The following is a 19,415-nucleotide window of genomic DNA, read 5'->3' on the forward strand; positions in this document are numbered from 1 at the left end:
AATGCATCGCAAAGCGTGTTTAGTCATCATTGTGGCCTCATCAATAATAATCAATTTGCTATTTTTAATATCTAGAGCTAGCGAACTATGTAAATTCATATGGGATGTAGAAGTTTCAAAGATAGGCACAGGTAATTTAAATCCGCTATGGATGGTTCTTCCCCCTTTAAAAGAATAGAGGATATGCCGGTGGTTGCAAAAGGCAATACAATTTGATTTTTTGCTCTTATATAACACATTAAGGTATTGTAAAGATACGTTTTACCTGAACTTCCAGGGCCATCCACGAAGAAATATCTTTCTGGAATATTTTCTAATTCAATCGCTTGTATAATTAAATCAAAAGCATATTTTTGTAATCGGTTTAATTTAGATATACGCTGATTGAATCGGCAGCTTCAACATGGGCATCATAATGTTGTTTTGGGGGGATTTTTGTAGGTGAAGGAAGATCAAAACTTTGACAGCATAAACCATGATCAAGAAAAACGTTTTCAATGTCCATTAAAGCCATGTTTATTGCAATTACTTCTGAATATTGACGCAAATAATCTTCAATCATCATAAATCTGAACCTATTCCATAGATATGCAGGATTTTCAGGCTGACAAAAAATGCAGATAAAGGCAAAAGTACTCCGAAGTTGTGACGGCATTTGATATATTGATCCCTCTTCTAAGCATGACTTCCACTCTTTATCATCTGATAACAAATTTCTTTTAATAGCTGCCTCTTTAAAAGTACTCATTAAAATTCCATTAATAGTTTTTAAATAATCAAAACTTGTAGCCCCGCAAACATGAAGTAATAATAATCGAAGGAAGAATCGTTCACCAGAATTAGGATGAACGGAATACATTCTCGAAATCACATTTAATCGTTTTTTTCTTAGTTTCCAATGGTAATTTTTAAACACATAATGATAAGGTATTTCCCCATAAAGATATTGTCTAGCATTTAGATCTGTCTTATTTAACTCAAACCATGCCGTTAAAGTAGTATGTTTATTTTCTGATCTCAATAAAGCATATCTTTCATGTCCAGCAGTGAAATATACTGGCTGTTGTAAAGGTAAATGAATTCCTAAGCGAATAACAGCGTGCGAGCGGTCATGCATATTATTTTCTAATAATCTCCACATTGATTCACATGCAATCACATATCGCGCATTTAAATGTGATTTAATTTCGTCATGAATATTTATATTTGAAGCAACATTAATGTCAACATTAGTACAGTCATAGCCCTTATAAATATACTTAAAGATATATTTTACCGATTAATAGATGTACAAATTTCCACGTTAATATGAGCATTGAATTTTAACATTAGATATCGATTATATGGAATAACATAACTATTATCCGTAGGTTTACCGGAAAGAATTGTAATACCATTATCTCGCCTTTTATAATATGGATACCCATCAATATTTGGTCTTGTTTCCATTTGAAAATCCTTCGGAAGTTTTTTGGTACATATGCCATTTTCCATGCAAGGCGATTTGGGGTTAAATATCTCGCAAGGACCATGTATCATAAAATGGGTAACAATCTGAAAAAGTTTAGGATCGAGAATTTTATCTGGCATTTCGGCACAAACAAATTTATCTATAGCTTGAGATGTTTCAATTTTGCTATCATCGTTTAAAATAATAAGTATATGGGCATGAGGCAAACCTCTTTTTTGGAACTCGATTGTATATATAAAAGCCATAGATTTACCAAATAAATTTATTTTATTTATATCGAACAATAATTCATTTAATTTCTATTTAAAAACACGGGCTATTAAATCTGGTCCATCTGTAGGACTTTGCCCGGGAAATAGATTTTCCTTAATTTCACGCCAATTAGGATTGCATGTAAAAGTAATAAACAAATCAGGTTTGCCAAATTTGAGCACAATAGCCATTGCATCGTGATAGCGTTCTCGCATATTTCTTTGAGAACCTTGAAAAGATGATGGTAATATTACTGCTTTGCCGGGAATTATATTGTTTGACTTTGTTTCCAAGCAGTCCATTAATCCAGAATATTCATCTACTCGTAATTTTGGCTGATTTTGTCTAATAAAATTTAAATTATTCGCCTCGACCTGTAAATAAGAATCAACAATATATTGTTGTGATAATTTCCCAGCAAAAAGGATTGGGTTGAATTCATTTTCACGAATTGCTAATCTAAATATTTTAAACTGTAGTAGTGAGATATTTGCCCTTGTACGCCCTGTATCTTCACCCTTTAAATCTGGTTTCCAACCAGGGTCACCAAAAGGAAATAATAGAGGATATACCATTGGATCAAGATTAGGGCTTAATATATTTATATTTATCAGATCACTACCATCAACTCGAGGATAGACCTTGATATCCCGTTTAAATGGGGGTTCACCATCATCATTTGTAAAAATCATAGCTACTTCATCTATATTAGGAATGTTATATCTTCGCTTGTCACTTGAGCGATCTGCACGAAAAATCATATTGATTTTTTGAACTGGACGATTTTCTTGAATAGCCCTATTTTTTTCTTCTTTCTCAATTTCTCCCAAGGTTTTAAAACTAATAGAAAATGGGTTATTCTGTCTTATTAAAATATCTAATCTTTTTAAGAGATCCTCATTGCAACCAGAATTTTTTTTCATGTGTAACCTGCCATTAACAGCCTGGGTGGTCTCAAGGACATATAGTTGTGCAAATTTAGGAGGCATCCTAGATGAAGGATATAAATGAGATGTTCGGTGATAAATTTGCCCATGAACTCTAAAACAATATGGGCCTGGGTTTAAACTATTAGAAATCTGTGCTCCCATGGATGCGAACGCAAGTGAACTATTATAAGATTTTATATATTTCATAAAGTTTGAATGAAATTCATTGTTAGGATTAGATAAAAGGTCTTGTAAAAAAGGAATATATCGGATTGATGGTATCTTAACTTTACCCTTATGACAGCAATTCTTAAATTTGCCATCTGTGGGTTTTTCCAATAAAAAATTTAGAGAATCGCAATAATCGCACTTAGTGTTGAGTAATCCACAATAATGTTCTTGTACTGATTGTTGTGCAGAAATATTTATCTAAAATAAATAAATTAAATTTGAGGCCTGCTAAAAATTATACATATAATTTAATATTTTTGTGATTATTCAGAGACATGCAGACCCGGTGTAATTGTAAAATCAATACCATCAAAAATCAATACGTTATTGATTTTATAAATCTTTGATTCGACATTTATATATGAATCACAAAATTTTATAAACTCAATCAATAAAGTCCATTTAATTTATTTGAATTCATAATATCATTTATAAAACTTTAACAATTATATAGCACTTCACAAATTACAAATAATGAGTAAACAAATATAAAATATATAGGATATCAAGAATTGTAAAATAAATAAATTCCCTGATAAATTATATAAAAGAATAGAAAATCATATTTATCATTTTAATATATTTAAAACTATTAAATCTATTTTAAATAAAATTTTTACAAATCGAAAATGGCCGCCAATATTTATAAAGCGATGAAAAAATATATAATAAATAAATATTTTATAATTTTAATGGTCGCCAATATATTTGAAGCGATGCAAACATCTTAAAAATCTATACGGTATTGATTCTACAATAGCAATATATCACTACGGTATTGAATCTATAATGATATCAATACGGTATTGAAGTTACAATGGGTATTGATTTCACAATCAATACACCGGCTCTGATGTAAACATATGCCAGGCTTATAATAATTTTTTCTAAAATATTCCATGGGTAATTACGATTATGTAGCACATACTTATTTTATCTTATATTTTGCCCGTCAAGATGATAGTGAAATAAGAATTTTCTTTTTTATTAGTTGATGAAATATATTTTTTATTGTGGACATAAATTAAAATTAATAACCATATACTTCATAAATAAATAATAAATTTTGAATAACCCCTGATGATGGATAAATTAAAAATTTTCTTATCTATCTTATGAGATGTGATTCAGAAATTTATATTTATTAAAATATTTGTTATACATAAATTAAAATTTTTAACTTGGTTTGTTTTTATTGATTTGGGTAAATTAAGATTTTGGTGAATAGTAGATTTTGGTAGTGTCTAATTTAAAAAAATTTATTTGTTAACATAAATTAAAATTTTTAACTTCGTTTGTTTCTATTGATTTGGGTAGATTAAGATTCTGTTGAATGGTACATTTCGGTAATATGATTCGTAGAATCTAATTTAAATAAATTTATTTGTTAACATAAATTAAAATTTTTAACTTGGTTTATTTTGATTGATTTTGGTAGATTAAGATTCTGCTGTATGGTACATTTCGGTAATATATATCGTGGAATCTAATTTTAAAAAAATCTATTTGATAACATAAATTAAATTTTTTAACTTCGTTTGTTTTTATTGATTTGGGTAGATTAAGAGTCCGTTGAATGGCACATTTCGGCAATATGATCCGTGGAATCTAATTTAAATAAATTTATTTATTGTCATAAATTAAAATTTTTAACTTGATTTGTTTTTATTGATATAGGATCACTGAAAAAATTATACTTAGATATTGCACCAAAGGTATCTTGTGTAGGAATCTAAAAAAAATAATAAAATAGATTTTAATGGCCCACAGTAATGTTCAACTTGTTCTTGATTTTCAGTATCTTCAAGATGATTGGATGTTGAAGCAAATTGTTTATTTCCAGTATCTTCAAGATGGTTGGATGTTGTAGGAATAAGACTTTGCTCGTTCCTTTTCTTGATACGACAAAGTGCCTGTCTCTTTCTAGCTTTCTCCTTATGTTGATTTATTATTAAAATTTAAAAATATAAGAATTACTCAATTTTATAAAAATAAGTTTAGTTTAAAATATTTATTATTGTGGACATAAAATAAAATTACTAAATATATACTTCATAAACATATTTATAAAAAATAATGGAAAATATTAGAATAGCCCCTCACCTAATAAATATGTATTTCGGAATCACATCTTAAAAATATAAAATTTACTCTTATTGAAGCAATAATGCCTTCTTTAGATTTTGGTAGTATGAAACGTTCCATTGTTTGGTTTTGTTGAATATATCTTGTGTAGGAATCTAAAAAAAATAATAAAATAGTATTTATAAAAATTTTAACTTACATTGCCTATGGATAACCTTAAAAAACTTATTTAATATTATATGATTTATTATGTAAGTTTGTATTTTGTGCAGGAATCTAAAAAAATAGTATTTATAAAAAATTTAAATTACATTGCCTATGAAATAACCTTAAAAAACTTATTTAATATATGTATTTATTATGTAAGTTTGTTTTTTGTACAGGAATCTAAAAAAATAGTATTTATAAAAATTTTAACTTACATTGCCTATAACCTTAAAAAACTTATTTAATATTATATGTATTTATTATGTATTTTTGTTTTTTGTGCAGGAATCTAAAAAAATAATATTTATAAAAATTTTAACTTACATTGCCTATGAGATAACCTTAAAAAACTTATCTAATATTATATGTATTTATTATGTAAGTTTGTTTTTTGTGCAGGAATCTAAAAAATAGTATTTATAAAAATTTTAACTTCCCTAAATCTGCCACTTAACGTGGGTAAAATAGAATAGATAAATGAATTTTCAAATATAAAATAAAATGCTCAGAGCAAACGTAAGTTTATGTAATTTTTCAGTATCTTCAAGATTAAGATGTGTAAATTGAAAGTATATGGTTTTGCTCGATGTGGTGTCTGTTAAAAAATATAATTATTTACTGATGGTTTTGCTCGATGTTGTGTCTGTTAAAAAAAATATCAATTATTGTAATTATTATATTATTATATGTTTTGTAATTGTTTTTTGTATTGAAATTCTTTTTTTGAAAATGGCGGTTCGATTTGGTTTATGAATGCGTGTTTGATATGTTTAAGCTATGATGATTTTTATTGAATATATATATTATAGATTTGAATTCCTTAGCTCTTGTAGGATTATCTGCAAACATTTTTTTCATACTAATGTTCCTTCCTGCCTATTGCCTCAAAATACTTCTGAAATGCTTTCCATGATTTTTAGGAGATTAAATCCATTTTGCTAATTTGATCTTAATTGGCTTAAAACTGCTATGATAGATAGATAGATAAATTATAGATATATAGAAAGAACAATATATTTGACATCAATTAAAACAAAATATTTACATTTCAACTTAGAAATATAATGCTATTTAAAATAAAATATAATATTATAGATGGCGCTAAATATCATGGAGATTAAAACTACAATTTAACATAACTTAAATACTTCCGAATTTGTTAATATTAATTAAATATTATTAAGAATCACTCCCTATTTAAGTAGGATATACGTCCAATAATTAATAAAGAAGTTGAATATTACATAATATATTAACAAAATTATAATTGACTATTATCAGGTAAAATAATTGACTATATAATGTCACAGTTGTGACTGTGACTGCTATAATCATTTTGATTGGACAAATAATATTTAAAAGAAAACTATTGGCTAAATTTGATTGACATTTTTTGAGGATTATATATATAGATTCCTATAACTTTTGGTTTGCACTTTATTATTTAAATAATTATGATGTAATTTAGGTGTTTCTTTTATCTCCTTTTCTGCCTGATAGCCAGATAAATATTTTAATATTGTCATAGTTTTCTCAAAAGTTGCATCTCTCCCTGTTGGTAACCTTATTGCTTCCATTAATACGTCCATCTCCAAATATAGACCTTCTGGAAGATTTTGAAGCAATACCTTAGCACTATTTACAATCTTATATTTTAAAAAAAATTTATCCAATTCATTTATATATTTATTTACATCATTATCATATTTTGGATAGTCCATATTGATTAATTTTATTTTAATTTACTTTTTTAAGTTTTTATATTTATACGTCATATTTATTTTATATCTCTTACGTGTTTTAGAATTTATTAAATATGATCTTTAAGAATCCATTTCCATAATATTTTGTCCATGAGTTTCCACTTGTATCAATTCCATCAACCATTGATACCTAAATTTTTATTTATTTATTTTTTTAGAAAAATTATATAATAATTAATTTTTTATTCATCATACTACTTTTACCTCTGCCACCATAATAAATTATACGGAAGGCAATTATTATTTAAGTGAATTTGTATATATTTTAAGACATTTGTTTCGATAAATTTACAACTTGAAAACGAGTAACGTATTTTATTCAATATTTATTTTATTACATAATATTACAACTAACTCTAATAATTAACAAAAAACACGACTATATATATCTATAAAAACAAATTAAACTTTAACAACCTAAAGTCATAATCACAATATACTTTTAAGTTAATGTTCAAATTTTATAACCTTTTGTTGCGTTATTCTAATTTCTTAATCTAATTATTATTTTTTGTAATCTAATTTTTATTATTTTATAACTTTATTGCGTAACCTTATTTTTATAACTTTCGGCGTAACCTTACTTTTTATATTTTATAATATTTTTACTTTTTTGTTTTTCGTTTGTATTCTAATTTGGACTTATAAAAATGTATAAGAAAAGAAAAAGAAATTAGTTAATAAAATATATTTTTACTGACTCGCACCTCGCTCATCGTTAATTCCTTATTATTTTCACTTTTTATCTTTAATGTGATAATTTATACAATTTTAAAAGTTACAATTTCAAAGTTAATTTAAATTTAGATAATTTTCCTAATACAACAAACCTGAAACATAATAAAGATAAAAAGATGTACACATATATAGTATTTTGTCTCTCTATATAATATTAGTGATAGATTTATATCTATATATTTAGTATGTTATATATATATATATCAGTTGCGTCGCTAGCATTTACAATCTCAGGGGGCTCAACTAAAAAAAAAATTATTGGGGACTTCGCCCCCCATACCCCCAATTTGCGGGCTTTCGGCCTACTTTTGCACGGCCTTCAGCCGGGTTTTATATTAATATATTATACTTTTTTTAAATTTGTTAACTCTGAACAATTATTCTGAATTTTAATTTTCTCATTTATTATATTATGCATACAAAATAAACTGGCATATAAATAATTAAAATAAAACACAAGACATTTCTAAAAATAAATTTTTTTTATACAAAATCGAATTATTACAGTATAAAATATTTTCGATTGCTGATATAAAAAAAATTTGCGTCAAAAGAATTACAAGTGATAAAAAAGATTAATTAATTCATACATATGCCTCAATTGATAATAGTTTTTAAAAACCACATAATGCAATAATATAATTCTTAGCAACTTACATTGACAAAATGTTATCAAACTAATATAACTCTCTGTTACCATTTTACACATTTATAGAATTGGAAAAATTTATAGGCCTAAACCAAATCAACAATTCTTGAAGAAGAGAGTATAAACGACCAATCCAAATCATAAAACTATTAAGTGGTTAGAGCTTATGGTAGCTAGATAAGTAATCGAGAAAATTATTGTGAGATATTAAATTTCTAAGATTTTCATCCATTTTAAATGATATATAATATATAAACGACTACACAGTTGACCATGATTGTTTATCTAAAATATGCGATCATATGCTCTCAGCCGTTGTAGTAATAATCTTAAATTACATTGCAACACAAATAATAGATTCTGGTTAATTTGCAGTAATAGACATGACACTCACGATGTAAACTAGTATCAGAATTTATTATGTTGGATAAATTGATAAAATAAAAACACTAAAAATCTTTGGAAGAAATAATTGTGCAAATATATTGAAGCCTGAGTTATTTAAACGGCAAGGATCTCATATTAGAAAGGAAACATTTTGGAACTATAAAATAAGGACCAGAACGATATGATGAAACAACTAAGATTTTATATATTGTCCCACCATCTTTAGTTAGTATATTATATATTAAAATAATAGTAGTTTGTAAAAATATCAAAAATATACTTGTATTAAAAATTTAACTCAAAACTGTTTTTTAAAAAAAAATAGCTTTCCTAACGTAGAAAAAAAAAGATATCAAATTTATTACATCTATTGTAGGATGAATAATAAAATATTTAAAATTATTTATAACTAAATAGATGGCGTTAAATACTTGAAAGCAAATTGTTACTATATTTTTTATCAAAAGCATTCATTGTAATATTTATTATAATATTAGCTGTAATATATTATTACTGTCAAATACGTCAATAAAAGTGGCATTTTATCTAATATTTTATAAACAACTGTATATAATAGTGGATTATAAACTATATGTCCACTTACTTACTTTTTATTATACCTATTTGGACCTTGAAAATATGTTTATATAAACATTTTTTTTTGTGTTAATAATTTGAGATGTCATGATTACTTTATTTGGGAATAGAATTTATTATTATTGTAAAATTGAATATATTTTTAGATAGGGATTTTATTAACTTCCCTATAAAAGGGAAGCTAAAATCGTGAAAGGATTATTTTTTTATTATTTTTTTTTAATTATAAAATTCATTTTCTTGTTTTTGTGAATTGTTTTATGCAAATAAAGTTTAAAAAAAACCAGTCTCTAGTTATTCTATTATTCATAAATTTGAGGGATCATAATTCTAATATTCGTAAAAAGCGGTCACAACGGCATTAATAGGTATGATAATAAAATTTAAAAATAAATATACAGTTGATTTGTGAATTTGAACTCTGCTAGTTACAATATTAAATTTTTTATTTTTTAATTAATAAATTATATTTATTTAAAAAGGGTTATAAAATAATTTAAATAATAATAATAGTCAATTAAGCTTCAACTCTTAATGCTAAATTAATATTTCGTGACTGATATTGATATTCTATTTTTAACACAAAATTTGATTGCTCGCTGACATAGTGAAAATATAATTAATATGTATTAATTAATTTAATCTAATATTTAAAATAGTATTCATTTAATAAATATTTAGATAGTCTTATTAATTTAAAAAAAATAAAATTAAATCTATATTTTACTTAATAGAATTATAAAAGAAATCTTTCAGGGGGCAATCAAAAAAAATTTATTTTTAGTTCAAGGGGTTATGTCCATTAAAAAAATATTTTTTTGCTTCTTTCTAATTTTCCAGGGGGCTCGAGCCCCTGCGCCCCCCCTAGCGACGCCACCAATATATATATTTTGTTAAAATACATGTGGCCTGTTAGGGGATAGTAAAATATATATATATTTTAAAAAATGAAATGTCTAGAAATTGATTTGAATCGAATAAAAACTTTTTGGTTTTCAAGTTTTTCTTTTGATAGGTTTTTTATTTTTATACATTTAGAGTATACTTAATATACTCTCAGACATTTCTAGCTATAAGATAATTTCTTGAAAAAGGGTAATTATTTAAACTTTAAAAGCAGTAATTAAGTCATGTAATATATTTTGAGCAATTCAAATTTTCTTCATCAACAAAAAAGTTTATAGATAATTAATAGTATATGCTTTGTTATATTTATCATAAATAATGCATGTGAGATTAGAGTTTTTTTTATCACTTTTGTTACTTTATAATCAAAATTTATCTTATTGTAATTGTTTATCCTGGAATTTTTTAAAAATAAAAATTAATTATGACTTTTTAAAATATATTAAATATTTCCTCTTATTTTATATCCCATTTATATCATAAATAACAAGTCTTATGTTTTATTAACAAGGAATATTCAATAGAAATTATCTTCAATAATTAAAAACGGGTTATGACTAAATACTGCATTGCTAAATTGCATTGCTAAACTGCATTGCTAAAAAGCAGAGTTGTTAAGGAGCGGGGCTCCTGGAGCGCTGCTACATTTTTTCAAAAACACCTGGAGCGCCCCTTTTTAAAAATGGGGAGCGGGAGCTAGCTCCTTTTAGGGCTGGAGTGGAGGAGGGCCGCTCCACCGCTCCTTTAAATTTAATGTATAAATTAAATTATTTTTTAAATATTAATAATATTTTATTTATTAATTAAAATTCAATAAAAATGAAATTTTATTTAATTTAAATTTATCCATTATTAAATGTTTAGCCGAGTTTTATATTCGTTTTTCATCTAATAATTTTAAATATTAAACATCAAGTTTTCCTTTTTATATTGAAAATTTTTTGGAAAATCTTGTAAGTCATATTAATATTTATTTTATAGATATATAATAAAAAATAGTTTTAGATATTATGGATTAAGAGATCATAGATGAAGAAATCGAATTTCCATTTCCATCATACAAAAAATATTTTAAACTTCTAAAATATGTTGATTCAAATGATCAAACAAATTTAAGGGCAAAATGTCTTTTGTATTTAAATTAAACTATTTAATTTTCAAAAGTGAGCAGCGTTAATCTAAAAAAGTATCTAAAAGTAAAAAATCTTTCTTTTAAATATAAATTGATTTGGATGATTTTTTTGGATTCCATGAAATTGATCATCAGGAAGATAATATATTGGACAAATATTTTTTAAAATACCAAAATTACTATTTTTGATAAATTCCCTGAATTAAAAAATATCTTTATAAAATATATTACCCCGATTCCCTCTAGTGCTCCTGTGGAGTGCCTATTCAGTATTGCAAAACAGGTCTTAGGGGAGAGGTGTGGATGTTTGTTAGATTCTAATTTAGAAAATATATTACTTTTAAAAGCTAATAAAAGGTTAAAAATATTTTGATAGATCATTTAATATAAATAAAGCTTTTTGATAAAAAAAAAATATAATTTTGTTTTGTATATCTTCTAAAAAAAATGAAAATCAAAGGAGCGGTTATGGAGTGGCACTCCATTACTTGGAGCGGGAGCTAGCTCCTAAAATGTAGTAGCGGGAGCGGGAGCTAGCTCCTTTTGAGAAGGTAAGAGCGGGAGCTTGCTACTTTTAAAAAGGAGCGTTAACAACTCTACTAAAAAACAATTAATGATAATTAATCATATTTTTATTATATAATCATTTTTTTTTTAAATTTTCAGAAATTTTTTTTAAATCAATTTTTTATATAAAAATGTAGATTATATATCAAATAATTTACAATTCTATTTTTACTTAATAATATTGGAAAAATATATATTTACTAGCTTATTACAACTCAAATTTTATTTTTCATTTATAAAGTATAACAAATAACATCCATAAAAGGGCGTTAAATGTATAAATATGAAAATATCATCTTAGGAAACCAGAATGATTATTGGTTGGCGATTTTTTTATATTTGGGTGCAAAATACATGTGGAAAATCTAAAAATTAAAAAAAAAGATAGGTTTCTTTGATATTTAATTTATGAGTAGGTTTAGAATCATAAAATAATAGAAAACTAATCAAAATCTCATCATATATTTACGTGTTAAGCGTTCCTAAATAATATTTTGAAAATATTATGATTTGACCGAATGCCGATATCAAAACCACCGATGAAACCGAAATACTTACTACATTGCTGGCGTTTTCCATGATAAATTCTTTATTTTTGGTTTATAAAGCATTATCCTAAAAAAATATATTGAAAATATTATGATTTGACCTAATGCTGAGCTTAAACCTACCTACCACTTATTAAATATTCGATTGATCAAATTTGCTAGTAATATCAATTAAAAAATGTTCGTTTTGTTTTATATATCTTAAATACGTGTAAAGTATTATCCCAAAAAATATTTTTAAATAATCGTGAATTGACCGATAACCGATTTGAAACCGATACAATGACTAAATACTGCATGGCGTATCCATGGAAAATTCTTTATGGATCAATCGAATATTTATTAAGTGGTCGGTTTTGAGCTCGCTGCAAATCATAATATTTTCAAAATATTTTTAGAATAATGCTTAACACGTAAATATATGCATATAAAACAAAAATGATGAGATTTTGATTAATAATGCCATATGTGCCTTACAAGTTTTCTATTATTTTACGATTCTAAACCTACTCATGAATTAAATATCAAAGAAACCTTTTTTTTTAATTTTTAGGTTTTTCACATGTATTGACACCCAAATATGAAAAAACCAGTAATCATTTTGGTTTCCATTTTCATATTTATGCATTTAATGCCCTCATATGGATATAATTGTTAAATTTTAATTGAAAAATAAAATTTGAATTGTAATAAGCTAGAAAAAATATTTTTTTTTCCATTAATAAAAATAAAATTATTATATTTAATATTTAATCTCTAATTTATGAATATTAAAAAAAATGTTCTGCAAATTATTTTTAAAACAAGATTATATAATAAAATTTTATTGAATATAATTAATTGATTATGATTAATTGCTTTTTAGCAATGCATCTTAGCAATGCAGTATTTTGTCATACCGATTAAAAACTTATGTTATATCTAATCTCAAAGCAATTTAGTTATCCATGTTTTTTTTAAAAGCTAATAAATAATTAAGCTGTATATATCAATCAGTTAAAAACCACTTAAAATAACATTATATTCACTCTAATTTATTATCATATTCTTATAAATCATTTCAATAAAATTAATTTAAGATTCTAAATTACACAATCACCCAAATTGATCACAAACTCGAATGTTAAATAGGAGCCTTTGCCCTCCTTGCATATTATACTGCTCTATTGCATCTAGGTGTTATACAATATACATACTCTGATTTCTACTCACCATCAGTATTCATCCCTCTCCATCACACATCCCACCATACAATAATGCTGCTATTAATGATATAGATCAATTACCCCATTAAGAAACCATCTTTTCATTAAAATTTTCATATCATGATCTCATATAATAAACTCATTTAAGAATAGAATACCAAAATTGTGCTTATTTGATATTGGGATTCGCATTATAATAACTATTGATAGAATTATTCCAAATAGAGGGTTTTAAATTTATTGGTAAATGTACTATATGATTGATCGTCACTTTCAACAACATAAATTTCATCACATTCTACTAATATGAATTTTAATTTACAGAGCAATACATACTATCCATAAACACAATTGTGAATTTTAATAATAATGATATTCAACTTCACCCTCAATCTGGTGAAAATTTCCAATTCACGAGCCTACCAGATCTCAGTAAAGCACCTACAAAATATAACTGCCCACTGTGTAATAAACTTATTAAAGTAACCAAATTGGCGCTATTGCCATCTCATCGAAACCAAAAAATCAAATGTCCTCAATCTATGCAACCCATCTTATCACCAGCCATTCCTAGGACACTTAATGCTTTTTCTGATTTTTCCCTCACAACTAAACAACCCATAGTCACCATTTACACCTCCTTGGATTGCTTACTAGCCCAATAGTCCATAAATCCATTGGCGTAAATGTTTCCACGTTTGACCCAGGGGCTTCGCTAGCCTTTACAATCTCAGGGGGCTCAACTAAAAAAATTTTATGGGGGGCGAAGTCCCCCATACCCAATTTGTGGGACTTCGGCCCGCTTTTGCCTGGCCTTCGGCCGGGTTTTATATTAATATATTATATTTTTTTTTAATTTACTAACTCTAAATATTTATTCTGAATGTCATTTATTATATTTTGCATACAAAATAAACTAGCATATAAATCATTAAAATAATACAAGACATTTCTAAAAATAATATTTTTAAATACAAAATCTATTTATTTCAGTATAAAATATTTTCGATTGTTGATATAAAAAAAAATTGCGCCTAATGAATTATAAATGATAAAAAAGGTTAAAATTCATATATATATATGCCTCAATTGATAATCGTTTTTGAAAACTACATAATAATATATAATATTAGCAACTTACATTGACAAAAGGTCATGAAACTAATATAACTCTCTATTACCATTTTAGACAATGTTTTATAGAATGGACTAATAAGAAAAAATTTATAGACCTTATCAAATCAACAATTCTTGAAGAAGAGAATATAAACGACCAATCCAAATCATAAAACTATATGGTGGTTAAAGCTTCCTCTTAGATGACATGATGGAGCTAGATAAGTAATCGAGAAAATTATTGTATGATATTAAATTGTTAAAAGATTATCTTCCATTTTTAATGATATATAAACGACTACACATTTGACCATTATCACTTATCTAAAATATGCGATCATATGCTCTCAGCAGCTGTAGTAATAATCTTAAATTACATAGCCACACAAATAATAGATGCTGGTTAATTTGCAGTCCTAACCATGACACTCACGATGGTAACCCATATCAGAATTTATTATGTATAAATTGATAAACAAAAGCACTAAAAATCTTTAGAAGAAAATATGCAAATATATTGAAGCCTTGAGTTATTTACACGGCAAAAATACCATATTAGAAATGGAACATTTTATAACTACAAAATAAGAACCAGAGTGATATCATGAAAGCAATTAAGATTTTATATATTATTGTCGCACCATATCTAGTTGGTATATTATATCTTAAGATAATAGTAGTTTGTAATAATATTAAAAATATATTCGTATTAAAAATTTAACTCAAATCTATATTCCGAAGAAGAAAAAAACTAAAAACAGTAAAAAAGAGAAGAAAAGATATCTAATTTATTACATCCATTGTGGGATGAATAATAATACGCTTAATTTTAATTATATTGTAAATAAATAGATGGCGTTAAATATTTGTAAGCAAATTGTTACTTATATTTATTATCAAAAGCATTTTTTAGTAAAATTTTAAAAATTAACTGTAATATATTATATAACTGTCAGATACATCTGTAAAAGTGGCATTTTACCTTATATTTTATAAAAAAATTTATATAATAGAGGATTATAAACTATATGTCTACTTACTTTTTATAAATAAATCTCTTATACTAATTTGGATTTGAACCTTGAAAATAATTTTAGGAAGAGACATGATAATTAATTTTAAAAATCAATAATATAGTTGATTAGTGATTTTGAACTCGGCTAAAATATTAAATTATGAATCAATTAATAAATGATTATATTTATTTAATTAGGGTTATATAATTATGCTTCAACTATTAATGCTAAATTAATATTTAGTGAGTGATATTGTTATATTTTTAACATAGAATTTGATTGCAAGCTGACATAGTATAATTTATATGTAATAATCTAATCTAATAATTAAAATAGTATATAAAAATTAAGATAGTGTTATTAATTTTTTAATAAAATTAAATTTATATATTACTCAATAGAATTATAAAAGAAATTATTCAGAGGGCAATTAAAAACATTTATTTTTAGCTCAAGGGGATATTTTTTTTTGCTTCAGGGGGCTATTCAAACTTTTCAGGGGGCTCGAGCCTGCGCGCCCTTTCCTAGCGACGCCACTGGTTTGATCCATCCGACTCCATAGATGTAGAAATATTATTAATGACACCATAACCATTTGTCATTTCACGAATACCTAGTAAGTAAGTTTCAGGTTGCGAGACTGTCAAAAAACTTGACTTCCTTGATAAATAATTATTCTTTTGAAAAACGCTAGACACCCTGTTATTTGCACTTACTACTTTACAATTTCCAGATCCTGCCAGCAAAAAATCTCTAACACAGCAAATTAAGGATGTAACTATCGACTCTTTACCCATTTATCATATTTCAACATCCTTTAAGAGTGATGATACAGATAAATAAAAATCACAAAAATGACCTACTCACCAAGGCCAGGCTAATTTCTAAAAAACTGGACAACCTAAATGTTAAATCCGCCATATGCCTGGCAACTTCCGACAATAAGATGGCTCCCTACGATCAAACAACTTTTACTCACATGATCTTAAAGATGAAACATCGTCTTACCCCGGAGCTCCTCTAATTAGCCACTTATACCAGAAGCGGCGTTAAAAAGGCTATTTTCTCCTTCAAACGCGATTTAAAATTAATTTATTTAGAAGAGCAGGCAGAGTTTTTTACTCCAATAAGATTTCATTATAATAAACAATAAAAAGCAGGACTGGCATCCATACATAATCGATATTGAAACTACTTGGCGCCGATTAACCGCCAAGCTAGTAGTAAGCAGAATATTGTTCACAATATTCAATCACCTGTGTCTGAATCAATTAGGCGTCAACGTAAAAGGTGGATGTGAGTTATCCCTTTGCATGGATGTATTTACAAACAGACCCCAGCGACGATATCTTAGTTAAAATAGATTTTTCGAACGCATTTAACTCTAGGGTCTAGAGCGTTTCTAAATCCTATCCTCACCCTCTCCAGAATGCTCACAATTTATCTTCGAATGTTATGCTAGTCCTTAGCCCCTTCTGGAGATAAACTGATTCCTTCTAAAGATGAGATACAACAAGGTGACCCTCAAGGCTCCTTTTTGTTTTATCTGGACATTAATAGCTTGATGCGAGGCATGGCCAATGCTAGCTAAATCTTCATAATTGGTATATCGTAGATGGTAAACTAGGCGGCCGACCGGATGAAGTGATGAAGGCAATCAAGATAATAAAATCCAGCGAGAGCAGTTTGGGACTGCAATTAAGATAGAGCGAATATTGTTCCCTAGGGATCACTGATCTTAATCGCGATCTTATGTTTAATCATACACCATTGAACTCTTTAACACATCTCGTATTTCCAGTAGATAAAGAATAGTCCTTTATCAAGTTCCTTGTCGATATTTCACGAGATATCCCTCATGCGCGATACACTATCCCGCCTCCAAGCTTTCTTCCTATTGAAGAACTATCTTCTAATTCCGAGAATTTTATATACACTCCGATCGTCGCGAATCTTTTAATATGATGTCAAACTCGCTGCGCATGAGAAACGTCTCACAGAAGATATACTCAATCTTAAATTCAGAAACCTATCTTGGTTAAAGGCTACCTTACCAACCAAATCCGGTGGCATTGGCATAAGGTCGCCCTCCCTACTTTCCTTTAGTGCGTTCATATCCTCTCGCCTGTCACATCCTGACCCCTTGCCTCTGCAGGCAATTGATCTATGGAAGTCTCTTTTAGTCGATCCTCCCTCATAGGCACTAAAGAAGGACTGGGATAAGCCTCTAGTTGGCAACTCCATTGCATACCTTAAATCGAGTAGCCAATTCCCATTTTCTACTCTTCTCCATTTCCGCAGACAGCGGGTACGAATTTATTGAAGTTTTCCCATCGCGAAACCTTGACCAGCTCCTAATAAATGATGAGCACGTCACGCCATCGGTCTTGGATTAAATTGTAATATGGTGATACCCTATCACTGTATCCTCTGGCAAACATCGATCAACAAAGGCCGTCATTCTTTGCACTGCAGCGCTGTAGAGGCAGATTTACTAGACATTCAAAATGCAATGATACTATTGTCAGGGCCTAAAAATCTGCCGGCATCCCATCAAATCAACCCTCGAACCTACTGGTCTTTACAATTCCAATGATAAGCGGCCTGATAGTTTTACCATGATCCCTTGGAAGAGGGGAATTCCTAACCTGGGATTTCTCATGCATCGATCCTCTTGCTCCTTCCTATATATTAAGAGGTGCTATACTAAACGCCGAGACGAATAAACTTGCTAAATATTCGCCATCGCTTCTTGCTAACTATAAATTCCTACCACTTATCGCCAGACTCTAACATCGTTCGGCTCTCATGCCCTGGCTTTTTTTAAAGAGCTGAGGCACCGGATATCTGCTAGGAGCGATATCCCAACGAGGAATTCTACCCACGTCAAAGGTTAGCCCCAAACATAATAAAGTCCAATTATCTCAGCTTTATACTCTCAATGACCTAAACCCCTTGATTGAACATTCTATGCATAGGATAATAGACTTAGGCTATTTAGCTCCCAATTATCACGCTGACGCTAAAAGGAACTTGGCAATCAATAAACAACAGCAAGAATTAACGAGTATATAATTGTGAATTACTAATATTATATTTTTTCCAATAATTGTGAAAATTATAACTTATTTTGTAATTTTATAATCATTTTTGACTTTATACTAAAGTTGTGTTATTAAATAAATTTGCGATAATTTCATTAAAAAATTTATACATATATTTATTTTTATGTTTGTTAAATTAGTAATAATTTATGTAAAATTCTTAAATAATTTTTATTAGAAAGCTGTTTTTCAATTATTCTTCTAGCATTAAATTAGTTAAGTAAGAAGATTGTATTTTTTCTCAAATATAACAACTTTAGTCTGGATGATATCTATGACAGTACATCTTAATATATATTTTGATACACCTGAAAAATATTTTAACTTTTTATTACCAACCCCCCTTGTCAACAGTTGTTATCATCAATAAAATTATGTTTATCAATTTTTAACTAAATGTATTTTATTTCAAAAAAGCAACCATAAAATTTATACATCGCTTATATTAAAAATCACTATAATCTCATACTGATTTTGTTTACAATATAATAATTTATTATTAATTTATAAAA

At 27.1% G+C, this 19,415-nt stretch overlaps 2 protein-coding genes across 2 annotated transcripts; both read right to left on the reverse strand.

Annotated features, from left to right (window-relative positions):
- Nucleotides 1-95: 95 nt before the first annotated feature.
- LOC135926848 (uncharacterized) lies at nucleotides 96-1,716 on the reverse strand. Its single transcript, XM_065462779.1, has 3 exons — nucleotides 1,354-1,716; nucleotides 475-1,246; nucleotides 96-325 (listed from the first exon to the last, which is right to left on the reverse strand). The coding sequence occupies exons 1-3, from the start codon at nucleotides 1,714-1,716 to the stop codon at nucleotides 96-98; spliced, it is 1,365 nt and encodes a 454-aa protein (XP_065318851.1).
- Nucleotides 1,717-1,770: 54 nt separating this feature from the next.
- On the reverse strand, nucleotides 1,771-18,043 carry LOC135926849 (uncharacterized). Its single transcript, XM_065462780.1, has 4 exons — nucleotides 17,773-18,043; nucleotides 5,035-5,123; nucleotides 4,665-4,817; nucleotides 1,771-3,081 (listed from the first exon to the last, which is right to left on the reverse strand). The coding sequence occupies exons 1-4, from the start codon at nucleotides 18,041-18,043 to the stop codon at nucleotides 1,771-1,773; spliced, it is 1,824 nt and encodes a 607-aa protein (XP_065318852.1).
- Between the last annotated feature and the right edge of the window lie 1,372 nt (nucleotides 18,044-19,415).

Source organism: Gordionus sp. m RMFG-2023, chromosome 3 (assembly GCF_954871325.1).
Source record: "Gordionus sp. m RMFG-2023 chromosome 3, tfGorSpeb1-WG-v2, whole genome shotgun sequence".
NCBI lineage: Eukaryota > Metazoa > Nematomorpha > Gordioida > Chordodea > Parachordodidae > Gordionus > Gordionus sp. m RMFG-2023.

Excerpts from the sequence above, each read along its gene's own strand:
- LOC135926848 (XM_065462779.1), bottom strand. The coding sequence starts at position 1,716 with ATGGCTTTTATATATACAATCGAGTTCCAAAAAAGAGGTTTGCCTCAT. Across the intron at positions 1,247-1,353 it reads AACCTACGGATAATAGTTAT|GGCTATGACTGTACTAATGT; the intron begins GTTATTCCATAT and ends TATATTTATAAG. Across the intron at positions 326-474 it reads AAACGTTTTTCTTGATCATG|CGATTGAATTAGAAAATATT; the intron begins GTTTATGCTGTC and ends TAATTATACAAG.
- LOC135926849 (XM_065462780.1), bottom strand. The coding sequence starts at position 18,043 with ATGGAGTTGCCAACTAGAGGCTTATCCCAGTCCTTCTTTAGTGCCTAT. Across the intron at positions 5,124-17,772 it reads ACGTTTCTCATGCGCAGCGA|ATTCCTACACAAGATATATT; the intron begins GTTTGACATCAT and ends TATTTTTTTTAG. Across the intron at positions 4,818-5,034 it reads GCATTATTGCTTCAATAAGA|GAGAAAGCTAGAAAGAGACA; the intron begins GTAAATTTTATA and ends AATCAACATAAG.